At 35.8% G+C, this 21,557-nt stretch overlaps 1 protein-coding gene across 2 annotated transcripts in view; it reads left to right on the forward strand.

Annotated features, from left to right (window-relative positions):
* DOK6 (docking protein 6) overlaps nt 1-21,557 on the forward strand; it is a 266,798-nt gene that overhangs the window by 92,152 nt on the left and 153,089 nt on the right. For both annotated transcript variants that reach the window (XM_067290751.1, XM_067290752.1), the window contains exon 2: nt 2,129-2,236. In XM_067290751.1, the coding sequence (XP_067146852.1) occupies nt 2,129-2,236 (108 nt within the window). The remainder of the gene's footprint in view (nt 1-2,128; nt 2,237-21,557) is intronic.

A 21,557-nucleotide genomic window follows, 5' to 3' on the forward strand; every position in this document is an offset into this window, starting at 1 on the left:
TAATGATTCATTCACAGTCCAGACACTTCCACATATTCATCAAGAATATTAAACAATAAGAACAGAAATTCTGAGAGCCTGGAAAGGTGAGCTGAGAAGTGCATGAAGCAGAAGAAAAGTTAGTTAGCAGAGAGGATTAAGCAGAGATTTTCATCATGAATTGATCTGTTACAATATTTTATTAAGTAAATTATAAAAAGGGATATCTGAATAGTAATGGAGCAGCACTGGAAGTTGAATTCCTGACTAAAAAGGCTTCAGAAATCATTTTGGGGTAATAAGGTTATATTGTTCCAAATCCAGAACCTTTTTCTCTTGCTACGAGATGAGCTACTCAGAGGCTGTTTTTAGTAACAGAAGCTCTGCTCTCCTATGAGTTTATACATCGTTATGAAAATCATTACTGCATGACATTGCTAGGGCCCACTGCATTAGTTGTCTCCAGACCGTGTGTGTGCTAAGTTACTGTCATCACTTACTCATCTATAGATGCATAGATGGTAGGATCTAGAGGATTTCTTCTTTTTCTTGCTTTGCTCAGTTGGGAATCAAGTAAAACAGAGAGAAAGGGTCTTATTTAAGGAGATTCTGCTGTTCCATGAAGTTGGCAGGCAATTTCAGTAGAATCCTTCTCAGGTTTTCACTGAACAGGGTTTTTTTTGTCCTTTATAATTGATATTTTAATAACAGAAAGACAAAAAATTGCATGTACTTAATGCTACCTTTCTGACTTGCTCTAAGGAAAAGGAATAGTACATGGTTAGAAGTCATCTGTGTTGTTTGCCCTCAATACAAAATTATGAAATCATTTCCTGTGAGAAGTGAGTGCTCATCAACAACGCTGTAATACTGATTAAATGATCAAATATTTGGCAGTTTTTCGGCCCTGCATGCATGCAAAACTAACCCTTAAATTTCACAGGAAATACTAAATATTATGGGGACAAATCTGCAAATGGCTGTCATTCTCTCTATTGATAAAGGGCTGATGCTGAATTCTTTCACAATTGCTACTCCAATTACCTGAGAGCTTTAGAAGTCTTTCCGAAGTTTTGTTTACAGCCAATGGCATCCTAAACTAGGCCAGGAATAAAAGGATATCACACAGGTCATGAATAATTGAGGAGGTTTCCATATGACAATGAGGTGCCTTATGAAAGGCAAATATTTGTTTGCTGTCTGCGCGCATCTGCACCTATTTATTCGTATTTATAGGTAAATTCATATGCTAATGTGTTTTCAAACACTGAGATACAAACTGTCTGTTGGTGTAATCAGATAAAATTCTGCTGAAGTCCAGTGGAACTGTATATGTTTTTACCAGTTTTAAAAGGGGTTGTAGGTCAAAACAACAACAAAACAAAAACAAAAACAAAAAACTTCCACGTGCAAGGATGTGCCTTTGTGTAAGTACATACCAAGTCAGAAATCCTCATCGAGCCATCGCATTCTTCATATCCCCTCTCTCTCTGGATCTGGAAAATATACAAATGTAAACAATAAATTGAAGCCGTGACATATTAAAGGGAAAGCATACAGTTCCTTCCTGTTGCTTTTCTCCTTAAAATCTAAGGACCATTCACTCCCCCTCTCTCTGTCTGCTGAAGCCCAAGTCACAAAATGCTCCCAAATCATCCCAGTGCTGAACCTCAGGGAACAGCCTAATGAGCAGCATCCTTAAGGATAGCTAGTATCCAGCTCTCATCGATGGATATGTTGAAGCCTTCATTAATGAGGGGTCAAAGCCTCCCTGTTGACTTCTGGCAAACCTTGCTCCCTGCACTTCCAAAACTCGCTCAGATTGACATCCAGTCAAAAAAGCCTGAAGCTGTCATTCAGAAGACCCTGCTCATTTATCATTGAATGATATTGAATCTCAGGAGTTGTCAAATTTGGCACACATTAAATAAACTGAAGTAAAATAGTCTTTACAAGTCTACAAAAGAGTGAGACTAGCTGGTATCTATAAATTGAGGAATTAATAGTATGGAAATAATTGATGTCCTCAGAGTTTTTCAAGCTTTTAAAATAAAATGCTGTAAGTATTGCTATGTAAATTAGGTAACTGAATGTTCATACCTTTCACCTCTAAAGAAAAGCTAATGGAATCTGTTGATTTTGTTTGCAGATTTTCAGACGATGTTGGTTGGTTTTCAAGAAGGCTTCTAGCAAAGGACCCAGGAGGCTAGAAAAATTTCCAGATGAGAAGGCAGCATATTTCAGGAACTTTCACAAGGTAAATCAAGCTCTTCTAGTGAAATGAGGCACTGTCTGTTTACCCACTCTTCCTTGGGAAGAGTGTATTCTTGATATGTTGAGTTTGCAAATGATGCTGCAGGAATCAGGTTGAAAAGCATAACCCTAACACGAAAAGCACAGTAAAACTTCTGTAAATATCAGTGGTGCAGGTTAGATCTCACATTGTTTAGATGAGCAAAAAACCACTGTTTGTGTGTGTGGAAATAAATTGATGTTTTTTCTTTAATATTGTCTAGAAAATACTACCATTTCATGTAGTATTTTGGAAATGTGTAAATTTGACTGCTTAATCAAATGTTTAACTAGTAGTTATTAATTAAGTATAAAGCTAGTTCTGATGATGCTAAATGTCTCACTTGTAACGTTGACACACTAGTTGAATGTGTAATGGTTTTCCCAAAACTCTTCAAGATTTACAAGCTTCATCAATAGTAACTCTTTTTAAGGGTAAAATTTAGCCTTTCTAGAACAGTATTCACTGAATGAGATTCTCGCTGCTCTCTTGTCATTATCACTTTAGTGATGGAAAACAAGAGATTTTTCTTTCTGTCTTGTAAGTTACTGTTATCAGGTCCCCAAGTCATGCAGGAGGCTTCAAGTTAGGTAGTAATAAGATACAGCAGTGTTTTATGTGTCTGCAGTTGTGACTTCTGTCCAGTTGCCTTTTAGCTTTATGGCATATCAAAGTTGGATATTACCTTACAGCTGACAAATTGAAACACAGAGATGACTTAACCAAGGTTAGGCATCAAGCAGTGAAAGAGTGTGGATGAAAGTCTAGATCTGTTGAAGCAAGGACTAATGCTTTTTATCACAAAAAAATAAATTAACCTTTGAGTTCCAAAAAACTCTTGACATCTTTAAATAAAAAGTGTACATATAATAAATAACATACAATTATCTCTTGGATATTTTCTAGCAACAACAACAAAAATCTGGTAATTTGGTGTCATCAAAAATCCAAATTTTGACCTGACATTGGCATTAGGGTTTAGGACTGACATGTACTGGACAACTGGCACTTTCACTAATGCAAGTCAGAGACATTTCCTCCCATGTGCCTGCATCAAGCAAAAATGATCCTTCTCTTCAATGTAAGTTGCAAAAACTAATTACTTTCAAGATGGAACTTGATGATGAGCCTTTAAAAGGATGAACTGATTCATTTGTGCCTGATAGCTCTAAGTATGGCTGAAATCCCAAGGAGATCCACTATGAAGTTCTTATGAATTAGCAACAGGGCAGAAGGATGAAGGTGCAGGGTGTTTTTGTTGGGGGCGGTGGGAAAGGGAGTATTTGTAGAACACGTTCCTAATACTGTACTTTTATGTAACAGGATTCAGAAACACTTTATGTTGCTTGACAACACTTATCTTTGTAGAAAAATCAGGTGACATGCAAGAATCATTTGAGAAGCTGCAAAAATAACATAGTTATAGATGCAGCGGCATGCAATGGTACTGTTGATGGAAGCTTGCATTAGCCTGGCCCTTATCATGTGACACAAGCAAATGGAAAGGCTGTTACATTTCTTTTTCATCTCTTTTTCTCTTACTCCATTCCAAACAGAGAAAAACAAAATGAAAAGAATAATCATTCCTATTTAAAACAAAATTGAATTTTTGGCTGTACAGAAGAAAGAAATGTATCCATTCACTGGGATGACATTCCCTTTCTCAAATGAAGTCATGGAATAATTTCTTATGTTATATTATCAAAAAATAGAAACCCTGCATCTCATCTTCAGGCTTGATCTTTTAAGGATATTTTATTACTTCATAGTGATTATTTGAGGCGTTTCACCTCAATTGTTTCCACTCTGGTAGATGAAATAGTGGTAAAGTGGACGTCAATGAGTTCTTAGCACCAAGTGTGACTATTAGTGGAAACAGTAGTGGTCATTATGGGAGCAAATACAGTTATTTGATTGCTGGTACTGGATCAAAATATCTTGATTTTTTCTTTAGTAGAGCTGGTTATTTCTTTGTCATATTTTCAAATAGTTGTTTATTGTTTATAAAATACAAAATTTTAGCATTGTTTTGAAATTCTGCGTTTCCTTATTTACTCAAAAAATATAATGGAAGGAAGACATCTGGTGTGCAAAGTTAAAGAAGGGTAACTGAACTCTGTAGAAACGACAGCAAAAGAAAATTGACTAAAAATTAAGAAATAAAAGAGCTTGTGTTTAAAGAAGATTAAAATAGTTGTTGCAAACTCAACTCCTTATGAAAGGGCAATGTATTTGAAAATGTGAAAAGTTCTGTCCACATGCTAATATTCATATAAGTGTGATGTAGGTCAACACAGATCCCTGTTTTCAACCAATCTCTTTATATAACAAGCAGAAGAAAGGGGGTAGTGCAGAGCAGGCTTCAGAGCCTACAGAGACTCTTAGCAACCTGTGTCCTTCAGATCAGTTTATGCTGTCTTGGGAGAGGGTCTATGCATACAAGCACTAGTCTGACTTACATTGTTGTGTGCAGGTTTTCTAGCTTTCTCATGCAAAGGGTGACCGGAGGAAATTTTACCTCTCAAGTGGAAACCGAACAAAAATTAATATCTTTGTCTTACCTGTATTCACTTCAGTATCCAGGAACACAAACAAATCCCCAGGGTAGTTTTTGCGACTGCCGTGTATATATATACAGTAAGTAACTCATCAAGAGCTTAAGCATCTCTGCTTTTCCAGTGGATATTTTACCTTGAAATGTAGCTCAAATCAAGTTCCTGTTAAAAACACTTCACCTACATGGCTAAATGCCCAGTACACAGGTTTGTCATATAAGTGTAGGAGACAGTGTGAATTATAGAAAGGCCTTTAGGCTAAAAAAGGGGAAAAAAAAGAAAAAAAAAGAAAAAAAAAGACCTGGTACTGCAAAGCAAGGAAAATGAAAAATAGATGTCTTCTAGTTTACATATCCTAAGTAAGTATTTATTAATGTGGAGATGAGCTGGCCTCACTTTAGAAAATGGACTTTTTTATTTGATGGTATTCAGACAATGTATGGGTTCACTTTTTATTCCGTAAATTCTGTAATGCTGTTATGCATCACTTTGTGTTTTCTAGTGATTTTCTTAGTATAAATTATTATTATATTTAACAGTAATGGCATTAGTCCTCAGAGACTGACAGTAACAGTGAACACTGCATTCATTATTTGAAACATGACTTCAACTGCTGTTTCCATTTTCTGGCATCAAATTCTAATTTCTCATTACTGTAATGCCATTCAGAAAATCACTCTTTTTCTCCTGCCTTTTTGCTTGTGTACAAATTTGAGACAATATTTAAATGAAAGATTTAAGCAGTTTTATTTCGGTATGTAATATTTGGTCTCTTACTACAATATTTGATCCTTTTTTAATAAATTGAAAAACCTGTATGAAATATATACAGAATACCCCTAAAAAGAGTTATAAATTCAGTAAAAATCTTCACAATGAAATCAAGCTGATAGCTACTGTCCTAGGAACTTCAGCTAAGCCTTAAGAATAAAAAAGGTTCCCTAGACACAGATCTTATCTAAGAGTACAAGAAAATCACTTTATTGATTATACTGTTTTAGAAGAAGGTTTTTTTGTGGGAAGTGGGCTTTTTGTTCCCTTTGTTTGTGAATTTTTTAATTATTTCTTTTACCTCCATTATGACATATAAACATATATTTTTTTTAAACTGGGCTAAATTGAATTCAGTACACTCTTGTCGTGGTAAGTTATAGCTTATCTGTACTGTTGTCCCATGAACATTCATTGTAGAGACTGTGGTTCAGAATAGCTGTATTTACTCCCATTACTCTTGGGAGGACATAAAATGCAGTAGCTCTATACACATCCCAGTTACACCAGTGTATGGAATGAACATGTTTTCTCAACTTAACAGAGGGAATAAATAACAAGCATTCTCATTTTTACAAGAGAAGTTAAAAGTTAGGTAAGAAAGTGAGATTCTGTAGAGCTTTTGGAGACGTACTGCTCAGGCAGGACCAGTGCCTGTTATCCATTAGGAGAGGCTCGCAAGAGGATAACAGGAAGTCAATGTGGCTAAGCAGCAATGTGAGGAACGTTGTTAGAAACATGAGATCGAACTTCAGAAACCTGACCTGTATCCAAACAAGCTAGAAAGGAGTAGAAAGTTGGGCAAGTTAATTCTAAAAACAGAATTAGACCAAGAAAGAACTAGCAAATAGCAGAAGGAATCAAATCTGGTTCTAAGTACTCATTCTGACCCATCAGGAGCAAGGAGCAAAAGTCTGCCAAAAACCTTGTGCATCCAAATGATGCTTGGAGTATAAAAGAAATGTGGAGAGAAGAGAGTATAAATGAGTACGTTTGCACTGGAATTTACTGTAGAAGAAACTGGCACGGTCCAGTGGGGGGATGCAAGAGAGGCTTCTGCAGAGACATCTCTGTATCATAAATTGGTCATAGATACTTCAAACCCAGGTACACCGGATGGTCACTAACAAATTATGGAGAGCATATTCACCCAAGAGCTGAAAGGGAACTTAAGGATGACGTGGCTAAATTACTGAAGGTAGCCCATAAACTCCAAAATGGGAACCAGTAGATGTGAACTCTTCCATTCCTTACCTTGCTATGTAGCTCAAGCTTGTGAAAACTCCAGTCCAGTTAATGCACAGTGCTCTTTCACTAGCAAGTTCACTAATCCTTACATCTAATGAAGCTGTTGTGAGGTGGGTCTGTCTCCAATATGGCTGCACCCAGAGAAGCTTCAACCTGCCAATGTCGGCATACTTACACTTCAAATAAATAGGTGGTGTCTAGCGTAGACTTCAGGACTTACTGATTTAATCTCCCCAATATGAGAGACTGTTCTGTTAAGACTTTGTCAATAACAGCCATCTCTAAGCTTCGTGCTTTTTAAAAAATGATGCTGTGGTCTTTTACTTCTAAAAACCTGTTCTGCAGCCTTCTTCCTGATTCTGCCTTGGTTCTACGTGCTTGTGTGTAGTTTTGGATTTGCTATCTGACTTATGGTGTTGTATTATTTAAATATTATACTTACAGGGTATCAACTGGGATAGATTGATTGACTGGGTGTATTTCAAAGGTTATTTGCTTTCTATTTCTTTGTTTATACATGTTCTGTTTAATTCTTTCTGTGGGTGAGGTTTTTGTGGATGATCAGTATTTTTATTTGGTATTTCCTGATGTATGTAGTTAGAATGAAATCTCATTTTAATAAAGTAGGAAATTTGATTCAAGAATTAAGCTCTTGGTTTATTTTTGTTTTCATTGGTTAATTTAACCAGGTATGATTCAACCAATGGCAAGTCAGCACAGTTAAAGGATAAGTGTTTGTGGCTTGTTGTTGTTGTTATTAAATTGCTTTTTCTGTTAACACATGTGATTGGGATATAACTCTGCAGATGTAAAAGAAATTGCACAAAATTTTAACAATGACTTCTAATAGCCAAAAACTTGTGTGGAATGGATAGTCTTAAGCTTCATGTTACATAATGTATGTTCACACAAGTAAATGAGAATCAAGAAAAAGAATAGCAGTAGCTTTCTAAATGTGGTCTACTAAATTAGTTTTGTGGCAAAGGCCACCAAAGGGGAGCTACAGTACAAGTTTTCTTTCGCAGCTTGAATATCTCAAAGCAACTTGTAGAATTCTAAATCCTAGCTTCAGAAATAATGATTTATGTAACGCAATTCCAGTGACTTATGGCAAGTTCTTATAGCAGCTACAGCAGTTTCTTAAAATACTTCTTCATAAACACATGCACACACACACACGCGCACAGAGTTCAGGAATTTCTCTGGTGTGTTCATAGTCCTATTTTGTAAGAGGAAGGAGAGCAGAGGTTGTTTTCTTGTTAAGCTGCTATGGAGGAACTATAAGATAGATTTATTCTACCACAGCACAGTTGCTAGTCTCTGAGGCGACCTTAAGATATGAGGTGCTTTTCACTTCAAAATATTTCAGGATAAATGAATTCCTGATAATTCTGAAAACCATCAGATTTGGGAACACTCATCCCTGTGGTAGTCCATATTATTCACAAATGTAATTCCAACTCTAAAACAAAGGATAAAAATATTTATGTATGGTAACATTATCATAATCCTTATAAGAACTTCTCTTTGATTGTTTCAACTTACACCGTTACTTTTGTGGGGGTTTTTTACTTGTTTTTGTTTGTCTCAGCATCTTCCTGCCACTAGCAGGATTCCTTTAAAAAAAAAAAAAAAAAACTATTGAAACAGTTTATGCTAATTTAGTCCAAGAGTCCTTCTCTATTGCAGAGTCTTTCAGCCTTTTATGTTGCTCATGTTTACTACAAATCAGTGGTTAAGTCTCCTTGTAGACCTCTTTGATTTGGGATACTACTATTATTACTTGTAACGCTTCATTGCTTCTCCGAAGCAAAGGCATTCTCAAAGGGCAATTGGCTAAACATCTATCAAAGGGGAGTTGTTAGGCTTGAGTTCTTGCATTTTTGTAATAAGATGTATCAAATGATTTGATTTACATCCAAACCTGATGTTACTTGAATTCCCCTTCCTCATTTTTTTATGGTATAATGCTTATACTTTGTCTTTTTCAAAATCTCAAATTCAAATCCATCTGTTCGGTTTTGCTATACTGACTATTATGCTACTACTGTTTTAGCTGATCTAACTTTCTTCAATAACGCTTAATTTTACCATCTGGTTGAACTTACTCTTTGCCTCCAAAATTCATATTAGAGGAAAGCTAAATATGTACCTTATGAAGACAATTACATTGAGAACAACCCCCAGTTCAGACAATTTTGTCCTTTTACTCTTCTTTCCTTATCCTTATTATTTCAAAGTGTGCTCATATTTTATTGTACAGACCTTCTTTCAGAGAATTTCAAAATAGTGATCTCAATACTATATTTTCATAGTAAGATATTGGAATGCTTTCCAATATGCCCAATATCCAATAGCCCTATATGAAAATGTGTGTGTGTGTGTGTGTGTGTGTGTGAATACTTTATTGCTTGAATAATCTTTTGCAAATTTCTATCTGCAAAGAACCTAGCATTTAACAGTTACTTTTATAAATCTTTGCACTTTGAGGTTGAGAGAGATGCCCAAATGTACTTTGCGTTTGTGTTGCGTTGTTTACACCCTTAGTCTTCTCAGTCACCCAAACCAGAGATAGCTAAATTTTCCTAATATAGTTCCTAATTAACTATATCCTTATTTTTCCCCCTTTTGTTATGTCATTCTCTTCAAATATTTGTGACCTGTCACAACTATGATTTTGCTCGAAAATATGATATTACTTGCAAGTGCTGTAAACAAAGTGTATTGTTTCTAGTGCAGCTATTGCTTGGCTGATGAGGTTGAGATTGAAATGATCCCTATCTAAATGAATAATTGTTAGTAAAATAACTTAATACAGTCAGTTCTGTATACCAAATAAAAAAAATTTGCAGTAATTATTAGATCCCTCTTAAAAGATCCAAGTATCTGAACAATGTAATTGTTCAAAACAAGCATTGTCTGCACCTAAAAGCAAATTGCAGAAATAATTGGAACTGTGCTGGTGATAAAGCTGTTAATAGAGTATAAGCACATTAAAGGGCAGCATGCAAACTAATAAAACAAAATCTCTTTCAACAAAGATTGTATTAAGGCAATAACATCTTCTTTCCTTAACAACGTAGCGAAGAAAGCTACAAGCTGAGCATTCTGACAAGACATTAAGCTCTTACAAACACGGGCCTCAAATACTTAAATGGCCATGCCTCCCTATGAATCTGCTCCTGTGTAGGGCTCTTCTCATCTTTTTAAGTTTTGAAGGCAGAGGGCCATTAGTGTGAATTAAGAGTGTCAATGCATAAGGATAAATAAAGAAATGATTCTGCGAAGAGTAACTTGTCAATGGGTGGCTCTATGATCTTGGAGAGAGATAATGACTACCAAACTACTGTATCTGATTTTTCAGATGTTAGAGGAGGAGTAAGAAGATATTCCATTTTAGCCTTAATTCATAAATTAGTGGCAGTACTATGATAATAACTTTTAGGTGGTAAATGTTATGCAGCTGTTTCATTTTTCTCCCCGTATTATCTTGCTTTATTCCCCCCCCCCCAAGATGAAGGTTTGTGTTTTGAATTCTTTAGCAGTGAAATCAGTGGCTTGTTCCCTCCTGGGGTGAAAAAAAAAAGGGGAGGGGGGGTTGTTTCTTAATCATGATAGCTTTGCAGGCCCTGTTTAGACTACAATCACACAGACAGAGGACTGGGCCAGGGACCCTAAGTATCAAGGAGGGAACAACTGGTGGTAAATTAAAGAGTTAATCTCTTAAACAGTCTTTAATAGTAGCATAAAGCAACCTCCAGAGATGTACCTTCGTATAGGACCCACCATTAACACTTATTACAACAAATTTCATAGGAGTACTTGAGTGTTCTTACCAAAAAAGGGACACTCTGCCCTTGAAAATAAGCTATTTAAATAAGTGCTCTTAATCCTGTTTTTAAGCATTAAAACAAGCTGGAAAACTGAACATTCTACTGTAGAAAATATTCTTGGATAGGGGAGGGGGAAAGTAAGAGAAACACTTAAACGTTTCAGCAGGAGGAAAAATGTTTATAATACAAAACTTCCAAAATGTAATTGAACCATAGTGCAATTCAGATTGGAAGGGACCTCGGGAGGTCATCTAGTTCAGTCTGCTCAAAGTCCTGCTCAAAGCAGCTTCAGTTAGATCAGGTTGCTCAGAGCCATGTGTAGTCGGGTTTTGAATATCTTCAGGAATGGAGACAACCTCTCTGTTCCAGTGTTTGACCACCTTCATGGTCTTCCCCCCTGCCATCCCCATTGTCATTACACTTTGGTGTATTTCAAGAGCTTTAAGAAGTGCTCCATATAAATGTTTGCAGCCATTTTTAGTTCATGGATAGATTGAAGGAGGCTACAACGAAGCATTAGTTACTCAGAAACCATGTATAATACTAAATTTTCAGTTTCTTTGAATTTCCAATAAACTCATTTTCTACAGAAAGCTATTTTGAGGGGAAAAAAATATATTTTTAAAGTACACTGACCTGCAGTTTTGGTCAGGTAACATCTTTCCTGAACACTTAGTAAGATTTTTGAAAAGAAGAAGTGTGTATGCATAGTTAAAGTACAGGAGTTTTACTCACTGTATAGAAGATACCCACAGAATTGAGGGAAAAGCAATGCAGTGACTGACTTGCAAACAGTTCCACTGAAAAACTGGAGAGGGGCTGGGAGAGGGCTAATGAGGTGTTTAGAGGGTTGGAGAACTTGGCATATGAAGAAAGATTGAAGGAAAAAGGTTCATTCAGCCTAGCAAAGAGAGAAGGCCTGGGGGGCTAAATCACAGTCTTCCAGTTCTTAAAATGTAGTTATAGAGAAACAGGTAATCTCCTCATGATGATGCACATGGACAGGAAAAGGGGCAATGGGAACAAGCTTCAGGGAAAATTGTCTAGATATAAGAAAAAAAAATCACCATGAGAACAATTAAACATTGGCTGACCAGAGAAACCAATATTTCTTCATTGGAAGTATTCAAGACTCAGCTTGGCAGGGCCTTCGGTAACCTAATCTAACCTTCTTTCAAGGTCGGACAAGATGATCTCCAGGAGTCCCTTCCAACCTAGACTTTTCTGTGAACTGTGAAGTATATGTCATTAAATTTGCTGCAAGCTGTTGATATATCCCTGTGCTGCATGTGTTGTGTCAAACTGGTTCTGTCATCTCCTGAGAATATTTCTGTTATTTCTAGTAATGGAAAAAATACACTCAATCTTCCTAGAGTCTTCTAAAACAGCTTTTCTTTGAACTGCTCATGTTATGTGCTTTACAGGAGAGACTTAGAACATGATGATCTGTGTGTCAGTTATGTATATTCTGTTTTTCCCATGAAAATCTAGCCATGTTTTGGCAAAGTTTTAAGCCTTTGAAAACCTGTAGTTTGTGTATATTTGTTAGAAACACTTTTGACTTTGACAGCTAAAATGTCTCATGTCATCTATACAGCTCCTGTGTATGATGGAAATTCACATAATTTTCTCTCTTGAGTAATGAAATATGTTCCTTCCAGTTCCTTCAGGGCTGAAGCCTGACATTCACTCTAATAGCTGCTTGTCATTTCTGAAGACTAGTGTGGGGTCACGTATCTGAAATGAAATCAGAGAGCCATTCTCTGTATATCCTCTGACACCTAGGTATCATGGAAAGGAAAATTATTGAATTAAAATTTAGAGAAGAAAAAGAGCAAATGTTGGTGGGTGGGAGAAAAATAAAGGAAAAAATGTGCTGGAACTCTATGGGAGTGCCTTATCAATTGGATGTCTGGGAAAAAAAATATCAAGAGCTGGTCAGAGATGGAAAGCTGACTGATCAAGGAGATGTTGAGGTGAGAATGGATAAAGGGAAGAATGGGATGGGAAGAGTGTGTCTGGCATTAAGGCTGAATTCAAACCCAAAAGATTTACAGAAAAACAAGGATCCTGGTACTGAGATAAAAATCTAAGAAGGTGAGGAAGGTGGAAAAGGGGGTGAAGAGAATGGGGTGCAGACACGGTTTGTCTCTTCAACCCAATTATTTCTGAGGCAAAGAGTATCAGTGCAGCAGGGCAGATGCAATTTAAGAGAAAGCAAGAGGGGTTGTTCAGACTTTTTGCATGGGAGCAAATTGCTCCCTACCTCACTTGTTTCAGCGAGTGGGAAGTGCACGCTTCGCAGACGCGGCCCGCGAGTGGGGAGCTCTGAAATAGGAACACCCCGTATTTGGGAGTGAGGGTTTCGCACTAGCTACCCAGATGATACCTCTGGACAGAAAGGATAGATACCTCTGAAAAGGATGGAAATAAGGGCTCTGAAGGAGGGCACCACCACTCTGCAGAGAGGGATCAAAAAGCAGTGACTGAGCCACACCAGAACAGCTGGGTGCTGCTGGGGAGAGTGGCGACTACGACTGCTCCCCCCTGAAACTCCTTTCCAATGTTAGATGCTATTAAACCAGACTTTTCCCTCATTGTCCCTATTGGCATGTTTTTGGTGCTGTGTATCTGAGTTGTTGAAATGTGGATAAATTCAGAGGAAGCTCTTCTTTTTAATGCAAGCAGTATATCTGCAAAGTAGAATCTCACTTATCTCAAATTGGGATCAAAAGTTTAGAGGATGTATTTTTGACTTCCATTAGTTTTCACTGTACAATTTCTGTGTTCCTTACCTGTCAATATAATCTTCACCTCTCAGAAGTGAGGAAGGTGTGAAGGGAAATTAATATTTGTGGAACAGTCTGTGAAAAACATACTTATGTGATGACCATCATGGAAAAACCCTGAGGGAAATCAGGGTTTAACTGGTACACTATTAAGTCAGAAAAAATGTACTAAGTTATGACAATCAGACGTAACTTATAAAGCTTCTATTTAACAGAACAATACTTATCTGACTGAGGTGAAAAAACAGTAATGAAAAATAAAATGTGATCATAAAATTAAGGCAATGTCTATCATACAATATATAGAAGGGATACCAATAAACGTAGACATATTTATTTGTGTTTGCATACTACTCAGAAATACCATAGATGAGATGTGTTGGGGCTCTAGTATGTTTACCATTTCAATGTGGAGATGGGAAGAAGGCTCGTCCCTTGTGTAATAACTGTAAAGGGAAGCAGATGGATACAACCAGCACATTATGGTGTGCAAGGGAGGGCAGACAGGTTAGTCACTGTAATTTATTTTCTTTTAATAAAGGGAGAAAAAAAAATAAAAACTCTTATGAGTACTAATAGTTTCATTTAAGTTTTTGCTTTGCTTACAGTAAGGATGGTTTTGCAATTTAAATAAAAAAGGACAATTTATTATGAAAACTGGCACAAAACTATCTAATTTTTACTTCTTTATAGAAGAAAATTTGAAATTCAAATCACTGGCTGATGAAGAAGGTTATTAAAAATGCATTAGAGTTGAAAATGTAGCTGTATATAATTGTCATAATAGGTATTCAAAATGAATTTATCCCCAAAGACCATTAAGCTAAAAGAATTTTCAAATCATCAGCTAACAAATTTTAGTTAATTTTAGAAGCAAATGAAGTGAAAATGTTTCAAAAAAGTTTGTCAAAAAATTAAACTATCTACTTAAAAATAAATACCTAAAAGAGGATTTATATTCCTGCTCAGAATCTTTCTTATTCTTTCTCCAATTACTGCAATTCTTGTTTTTTCTTTTGCATCTGATTCCCTTTTGCTCTCTCTGTTACACATTTCTGGACCACTCTGGGTGTGTTTGTGTGCACACATGTACATATACATGCTAAATTTAGGTTAAATTAAACTCACAGTATTTCATTCTATATATAATAACTTTTCATCTAATTGGTTCATTTTTCTACAGAGCATCAAGAACATCATAAGTAATCTGGTGCTTATTAATACTTCCTTCTGAATAACTGAAATGTTTTTAATATGTGCATTTGTATTTAAGAACAACAGCATCTAAATGTCGGTTTTGACTTTGTTGAATTGGAGGCATATTATTTTTAAAGATGCTGAAGCATGTAAACACCTTTTAAAATCAGTGGAGATAAAGCTTTTCTAAATGATACTTTTTTTGAGTTGTATTTGTATTTACTGTTTTACTCTCCTGCAAAAGGAACCTCAAACTCAGGTTGCCAGTGGGCATCCCTGTGGTTGTGCTTGTGTGTATGCAGTCAGCCCAGGCTTGTAACACTTGCTGTTGGCCATGGTCAGTTGAGGGCTTATTGGCAAGCACACAAGATTGTTCTGTGTTTGAAATTAAGCAGGTTCTGAACTGTAATCTCTAGCCTGTCAATGCAGTGAGAGGTTCAATAGTTAGGGTTATACCTAGCATTTCTGCAATAACAGTTACATACTCATCACTTAGTGCATTCAGTGAGGTTGTATTTTGTAATTTTGTTGTCTTTGCTTTAATTTGGTTTGAAATATTTCCTGTTTTAATTAAAAAAACCCTTATTTTTAATTGAGCTTATCTAATGAGATAACTTTGGGAATTATTAAAGGTCAGCCAATTTAAGTAAACCATGGGGAAAAGTTACAGGAAGTTTTGGAAAAGTATGTTTCTTCTTCTTTTTTTATTTTTTACTCAAATAAACTTTTAATTAATTTTTAATTAACTAATACCTTTGGGCTGAAACAATTCTGAAAATGTCTGGGCATAATCTTGTAAACTTTGAGAATGATAAAAGCAAAAACTTTGAAAAATGGAAATGGTCTTTAACTGTCCAGGATATTTTAATAACCTCAAAATGCTATTAAAGCTCATATAATGGTCTAATTCATTTACTCATTCATTGTGAATTATTGCCCTATTACTCTACTTGGATAATTAAACTAAAGTAATGAAATGCCCCATTTTGTTTCTCAGGCATAAGCACAGTGTTACCGTTTGCATACATAGTAACTCTAGCAGGAAGTTTGATATTAAAAATATCTTTTTTTTTTTAAATTGTACTTCAAATTTAGAAAGATAATTGGGAAAGCTGTTATTTTTTTCAGTTGTGAATCATTCTCTCTCTTTGCCATCTTTTTAGCATGATGTTATTTTTCAAAAGTGAATCTGGGCTACAGATTACAGTATTCTTTTAATATAAAACATTAGTTATTTTAAACTTTGTCAACACTCAGTGTTCATGAGGATCTGTTCCCCCCGCCTTTTTTTTAATGATATACTAACACAATTGTCTGATATTCAGTTTGCACATCAAAATGAAAGGTCAGATAGGAAAATATATTTCAAATGATCTTTAGGATAAGAGGGCAACATGAGTTTTGGAAATAGGATTGGGGGAAACTCATGTTTTTATACTACAAATAATTGTTTATGAAAATACTTTTGAAATCGGAAGGCATTTCTTTTTCAGTGTGTATTTAAAAATCCAAATTAAAATGTTTGGAAAGGGAATAGGCACATGTGCGCGCGCACCCACCCACACCCACACCCACACCCACACCCACACCCACCCCCTGGAACTGGTCAGGTTTTAGCTATTGCTTTAAAACACCAAGGCACCAGCCAAAAGCAGAAAAATCCTTATAGGCTGGTCAATTTTATGGTTTGGGTAGCAGTTCTTCAGTTCTGGCAGCATTACAGTAGCACAGTTCAAGAGAAAGTGAAGCAACTTGGCTTGATGAAAGCTCTACTTTTCTGTCTGATAAAAGTAGTTAGTATGACTTAATTGGCTTAATCTGCCCTGGTTAAGCAAACCTGGTGGGTTTGATTTTATACAGTAAACTGAAGCAATATAGCTTTAAAAATGGGAAGCAAAAACTAATCAAATGACTTTGGGTCTTGCCCTTACTTTGTTTCAATGAAATCTAAAAAAATAAAGAGTTTGTAACTGATCATGTGGTAAGTGGCAAGTTACAGTATGGTATGAACCTGGGTACCTGGATGGGCACTCTGTTGCCAGACGGAGTTATATTAACAGTAATGATTACTTAGGAAAAGGAGAGAGCTGAGGTAATAATCTAATAATTTATCTTTATTTTGCACTTATTTAAATTTTGAGAAATTAAGAAATAGGAATTTCATTTGATATTTAATCTAAAACTGCATAACGTAATCTACATTTTCCAAATTTACCAGTAAATTTAAACTTTTACATTTTTATCTCAATTTTATTCGGAAGGCAAGAAGTGGTGATACCATATCCCTCTGCTGTCAGAGCTATGTATATTTCTCCCCAGTGAACTTCACTTTTCTGGCTGTGATATTACTAGCTTAAACTTAGCTTTATTTATTATTATTATTTTTAATATATACATTCATCCATTCTTTATCTTTCTTTAAATCCACTTTTGAGTTATAGGGTGAGTCCTACTCTTGCAATAGGTGTGGTCTCCATGTAGTGCTTATAGGAATGAACATTTACTTGGTAGCAGTTTCTTAAACTCTTATTCCTCTGAAATAGCAGCTGGAGACCTGCTCAAGAGGCATAATGTAGAGGTTGACATGTCACTTGTTGGCAAAATTCCTGGAGAATGTTGTTACCATAACAACTCATCCCCTTCCAGGGATAAATCTGTGTGCAGAGATGGAGGTAACTCTTCTGTTTTCTCTGTGGATTGGTTTTCTTTCACATGATGACAGGATTTCTCTTCTCCCTTCTTATGTTCCTCTTGTAATCTTGTGTTTTAATTTTTACAGTTCTTTCATGCAATAGACTTTGCAATTTTTTTCTGCCTCTAACACTTTTCTTCCTTAAGTTTTGGGTTTCAATCCCTTGGACCCTTGGTCCTACTGTTGATAGTCATGTGCTGTTCTTGTGCAAAATAAACTGTAATAAAGTCAGGAAGATGAGTTTCATCTTAAATACACTGGATGCCTAAACCCATATGGGCTTGCCCAAAGGCCCAAAGAGACTTACAGATCTCTTAGTTTCCCTTCTTATGCTCATAGGATACTTCAGGCTGGGAGGGACCTCAGGAAGTCTCTAGTCCAACCTGCTGCTCACAGTCTGAAGCTATAACAAAACTTCTGCCTGCAGCAATTATTCAGCCATGTGAAGGTAGCCACTGCTAACTGCAGACAGGATTAGTGAAAACTGAGCAGAAGGGAGATGTTTTGTTCGAGTTACTCCTGTTCTCTTCCTTCCCCCTGCAATGGGCCCATATCTCCTTTTTTTCCGAGTGGTAGCAGCATTCAGTGTGACTTTAGTGTATTTGGTGGTTTCTTTGCCCTTCACTTGCCATTATTATTATAATATACCTCTTATTCTTATATTAATTCTTATATTAATTATTATAATAGCTCTTGCTCCTTATATCACTGTTCTATTGTTGTCATGCTGTTTCTTGTCTGAGGTGTTTCCGTACTGTCTGGGGACTGGTCACTAGAGGCCCTGCTCTTTGCCACTGTGTTGACTTTTGCTTTCTTGCATTACTGTGTGCTTGATATTACACAACAGATGGCCGTATGGGGGCCATTATAAAGAAGTAAAAGGATGAACAATTACATTTTGCAGTGCTCTCCTCTGCTTCAGTTTTTTGTTAGATAGGGATTAAATGACAGGAAGGTAGTGCTCAATGCAAAACAGAAATACATTTATGTAAATTCAGACCTTCTCCTCTGCCCAAGCAATTTCCAGGACTCTGCACAGTGGAAAAAATATTCAATACATGGAATCTCATAATGATTTGCCATCCCAATTTCTTATGGGAGGCACACACTTAGAAGAATTAAAAGAAGATATGCCCCAGAATGAAACATTTGAGTTTTTATGCAAGCTTCTGATTTGAGGGTTTTTTTCTTTTCTTCATCTCTTCCAGAGCTGCTCTTTTAATTACTATAGAATTTTATTTGTAGTAGTGATACAGATGTAATATGCAATTTGGCTGTACTATTACTGTAATGGTGGAAGAGTTACCTGATCTTTTTAATTGTACCATTTAACTGCCAAATCCCTAGGTGTGTAACAGACACAAAGTGTTTATATGTCAATGTAATGCAAAAGAGGACAGTGTGGATCTCTATTGTATTTTTGCAGTTTTGGTTTGATTGTAGGAATTCAAGAATTTACCATGCTGTTTAACATGGCAATGGGAAGACATCACCTTGATTATTTTATCATGAAAATTGCAAGAGTTTCAAATTTTCATTTGTAAAAATTATTGCAATTATTTTTAGAAGTTAAACCTGAATACTTTGTTTAACTCAAAATGTGTTTTGCCTTCCAACCTTTTGTTTTGGGTGCTAAACCTGAAAATGAACATTTCAAAATGTGATATCCTCAGAAATTTTTCCAGATCTTTCTTTATTTTAATTTCTTTCTGCATGGTTGGAGGGAAAATCTTTTATTTAGACCGGTTTGTAATTGCTGCTTAGCAGAGTATTTCTCATACTTTTTTTTTTCTTTCTTTTTGGAGGTAATTTAAGTTTTTCATGATCTGTTTCTGTTTCTCCCTGAAGATTCTAATTATGCTCTCTTTATCCAGCAGCTCTGAGATTAATGCTAAGTAAGAAAGTAATGTTATGCAAATATTAAAAATAGAATGCAACTTCATTTTAGTGGGATATATTCAGCTTTTGTCTCATTCTTTTTGGTACCTCTGCAGTCTATTGCTTCTCCTGCATGTTTATTAGAACCAAATTTGACTTTCTTGCCTGCACTCCCCTTGCTGCTGCCCTAATCTTTAAATATCTTACTACAAAAATGAGCTGAGTGCAAATCGGACAGAAACAAATATTAACACCTTATTGAATCCATCTGCTCATGTTAGTATGAGATTGTATGAGATATGTCCTTTACTATTATATCCAGCTTTCTCGACAGGACAGATTTTTCCCATACAAATAAGTAGACAAATAAATATCCAATCCAATTCAATAATGAAGTATGCTTTTATTTTTATTTTGTTATGGTTGAATACAGCTTTGTAAACATTTGGGTCATTCCATAGTTTGTTTGCATGTTTCTAACTTTAGAATAATGTTACTGTAGTGCTGGCATCAAAGGAAGTAGATTTTTAAGATGTGTGTATTGTTTTTCCATTTGTTTTATAGAGTTTGGAAACCCTTTGAGAATGCTGAACTCTGAATTCTCTAGATCACACTTAAAAGAGATTCTTGGTAAACTTGCTAAAAATCTCTCTCAAAATAATACTCCTGCTCCAGTTTGAGCTGAGCTAACTCAAGTCCTGCAGGGAACACTGAATGTTCTTTGTAGTGGAGTCACAATTCTGTCATACAATACAATTTTGTGGAAATAAGTTGATAAGTTGATAAGTTCTTGAGTGATGGATTCAAGGACAAGTGTATTGACTTAGTCCTAAACTCTTTGAGGAAAGCACATGTAGTTATGAAGAAAGTGATAAGTAAAATGCAAAATAAATTTTGTCAGTTAAGAAGCAAAGATTCCCAGTTAATCTGAGCCTTTATTTAATTAAATGTATTTTGTAATTTAATCGCCTTTCACATCTACTAAGATAATAAACATCATAAAAAGCAAAAAAAATTAAAGGTAGGTACCTTATTTTCATTGCATTAACAATGAATAGGTGAAAGATACTGTAAAAATTATGCTGAAAACTGTTTTGTCACATCAAATTTATTGGTAACTCAGTGGATATGTGATCTTGCATACTAAGGAGCAGGATACAATTGTTTGCTGCTTTCCTGGATGGCCTCACACAATTTTTATGTTTGGATTGTAAATTTTGAATCTACTGAAGTCCTATTAACACCAAATCCTGCTGCTTAGGGAAGAACTGTGTAAAGTCCACTGCCATCTAAATTTGAAAAATTTTACCTCATGCAGGCTTTAATATTACTGGAGGAAATTTGCCCTGATTCTTCCTTCCCCAGATGTCTTTTCCTTCTTAATATTTGTGACTCTAAGTCTTCATCTTTTCAGTTTTAGCTCTTTAGAATTTGGAAAAATTGCTGTGCTAAATTAAGACATTTTTTTTTCTCTTCTGTCTTGTTCTGCTTCAACTCTTTCTGCCTAACTTTTCTTTTTAATACTGTGATCTTCCCATTTTTATTTAATACTGGAAAGCTCTAATCATATACAGTTTAGTCAGCAGGCAGACAAACTGTATTCTGCTTACTGTGGCATGGTTTTTTGATCAATATTGTGTGGAGGATGCCAATATGTGTTCAAAGAAAATGATCACTAAAATCCAATACTCAACTGTTAAAGATCAACAGACTGGAAAGAGCAATTCAGTTGCCATTCAATTGTCCAAAGCTGGGCTGCCTAGTTTTAGGTCAGTTGGTATTATTGCTAGGCATTTTTTAATGGTATGATCATGGTTTTCATAATCAATGGTAACAATCTGTCTGTAAGGAGGTTTCCCTAAATAGTGATTGACATCTTCTGAATTTGAAGTCTGTGAAGAGGGGGATGGTGCTAGCACATCCAGATTTTTAAATAATAGTAGGAAAAACACTCTTGTTGAATGTGAGCATGAATGTCAGTTGAAGGCTTTGTTATTGTTTTGGGCCATATGACTTTCTTAATGGATTAAAGCACTAGAGGAAGGGGGGGACAAGCATCTAACTACATTTGAATGTGTTGAGGTAGCTTTGTGATGTATCATCCAGTTCATGCCCTAGGCTATATTTGTACATAATGATCTTTTCCCAAGTAGAAGACTGGAATTTCAAGGGGAGGAGATATTTCCAGCATGTGGTATGTTTGGGGGGGTTGTTTTGTTTGGTTTGGTTTTTTGCTTTTTCTTCCCCCATCTGGATGGCCATTAGGACTGACTTGGTTTAAATGTAAAAGAAATGAATTACTAGCACAGTAGTTCAGACAGC

The sequence above is a fragment of the Apteryx mantelli genome, chromosome 2, assembly GCF_036417845.1.
Source record: "Apteryx mantelli isolate bAptMan1 chromosome 2, bAptMan1.hap1, whole genome shotgun sequence".
Taxonomy (NCBI): Eukaryota; Metazoa; Chordata; class Aves; order Apterygiformes; family Apterygidae; genus Apteryx; species Apteryx mantelli.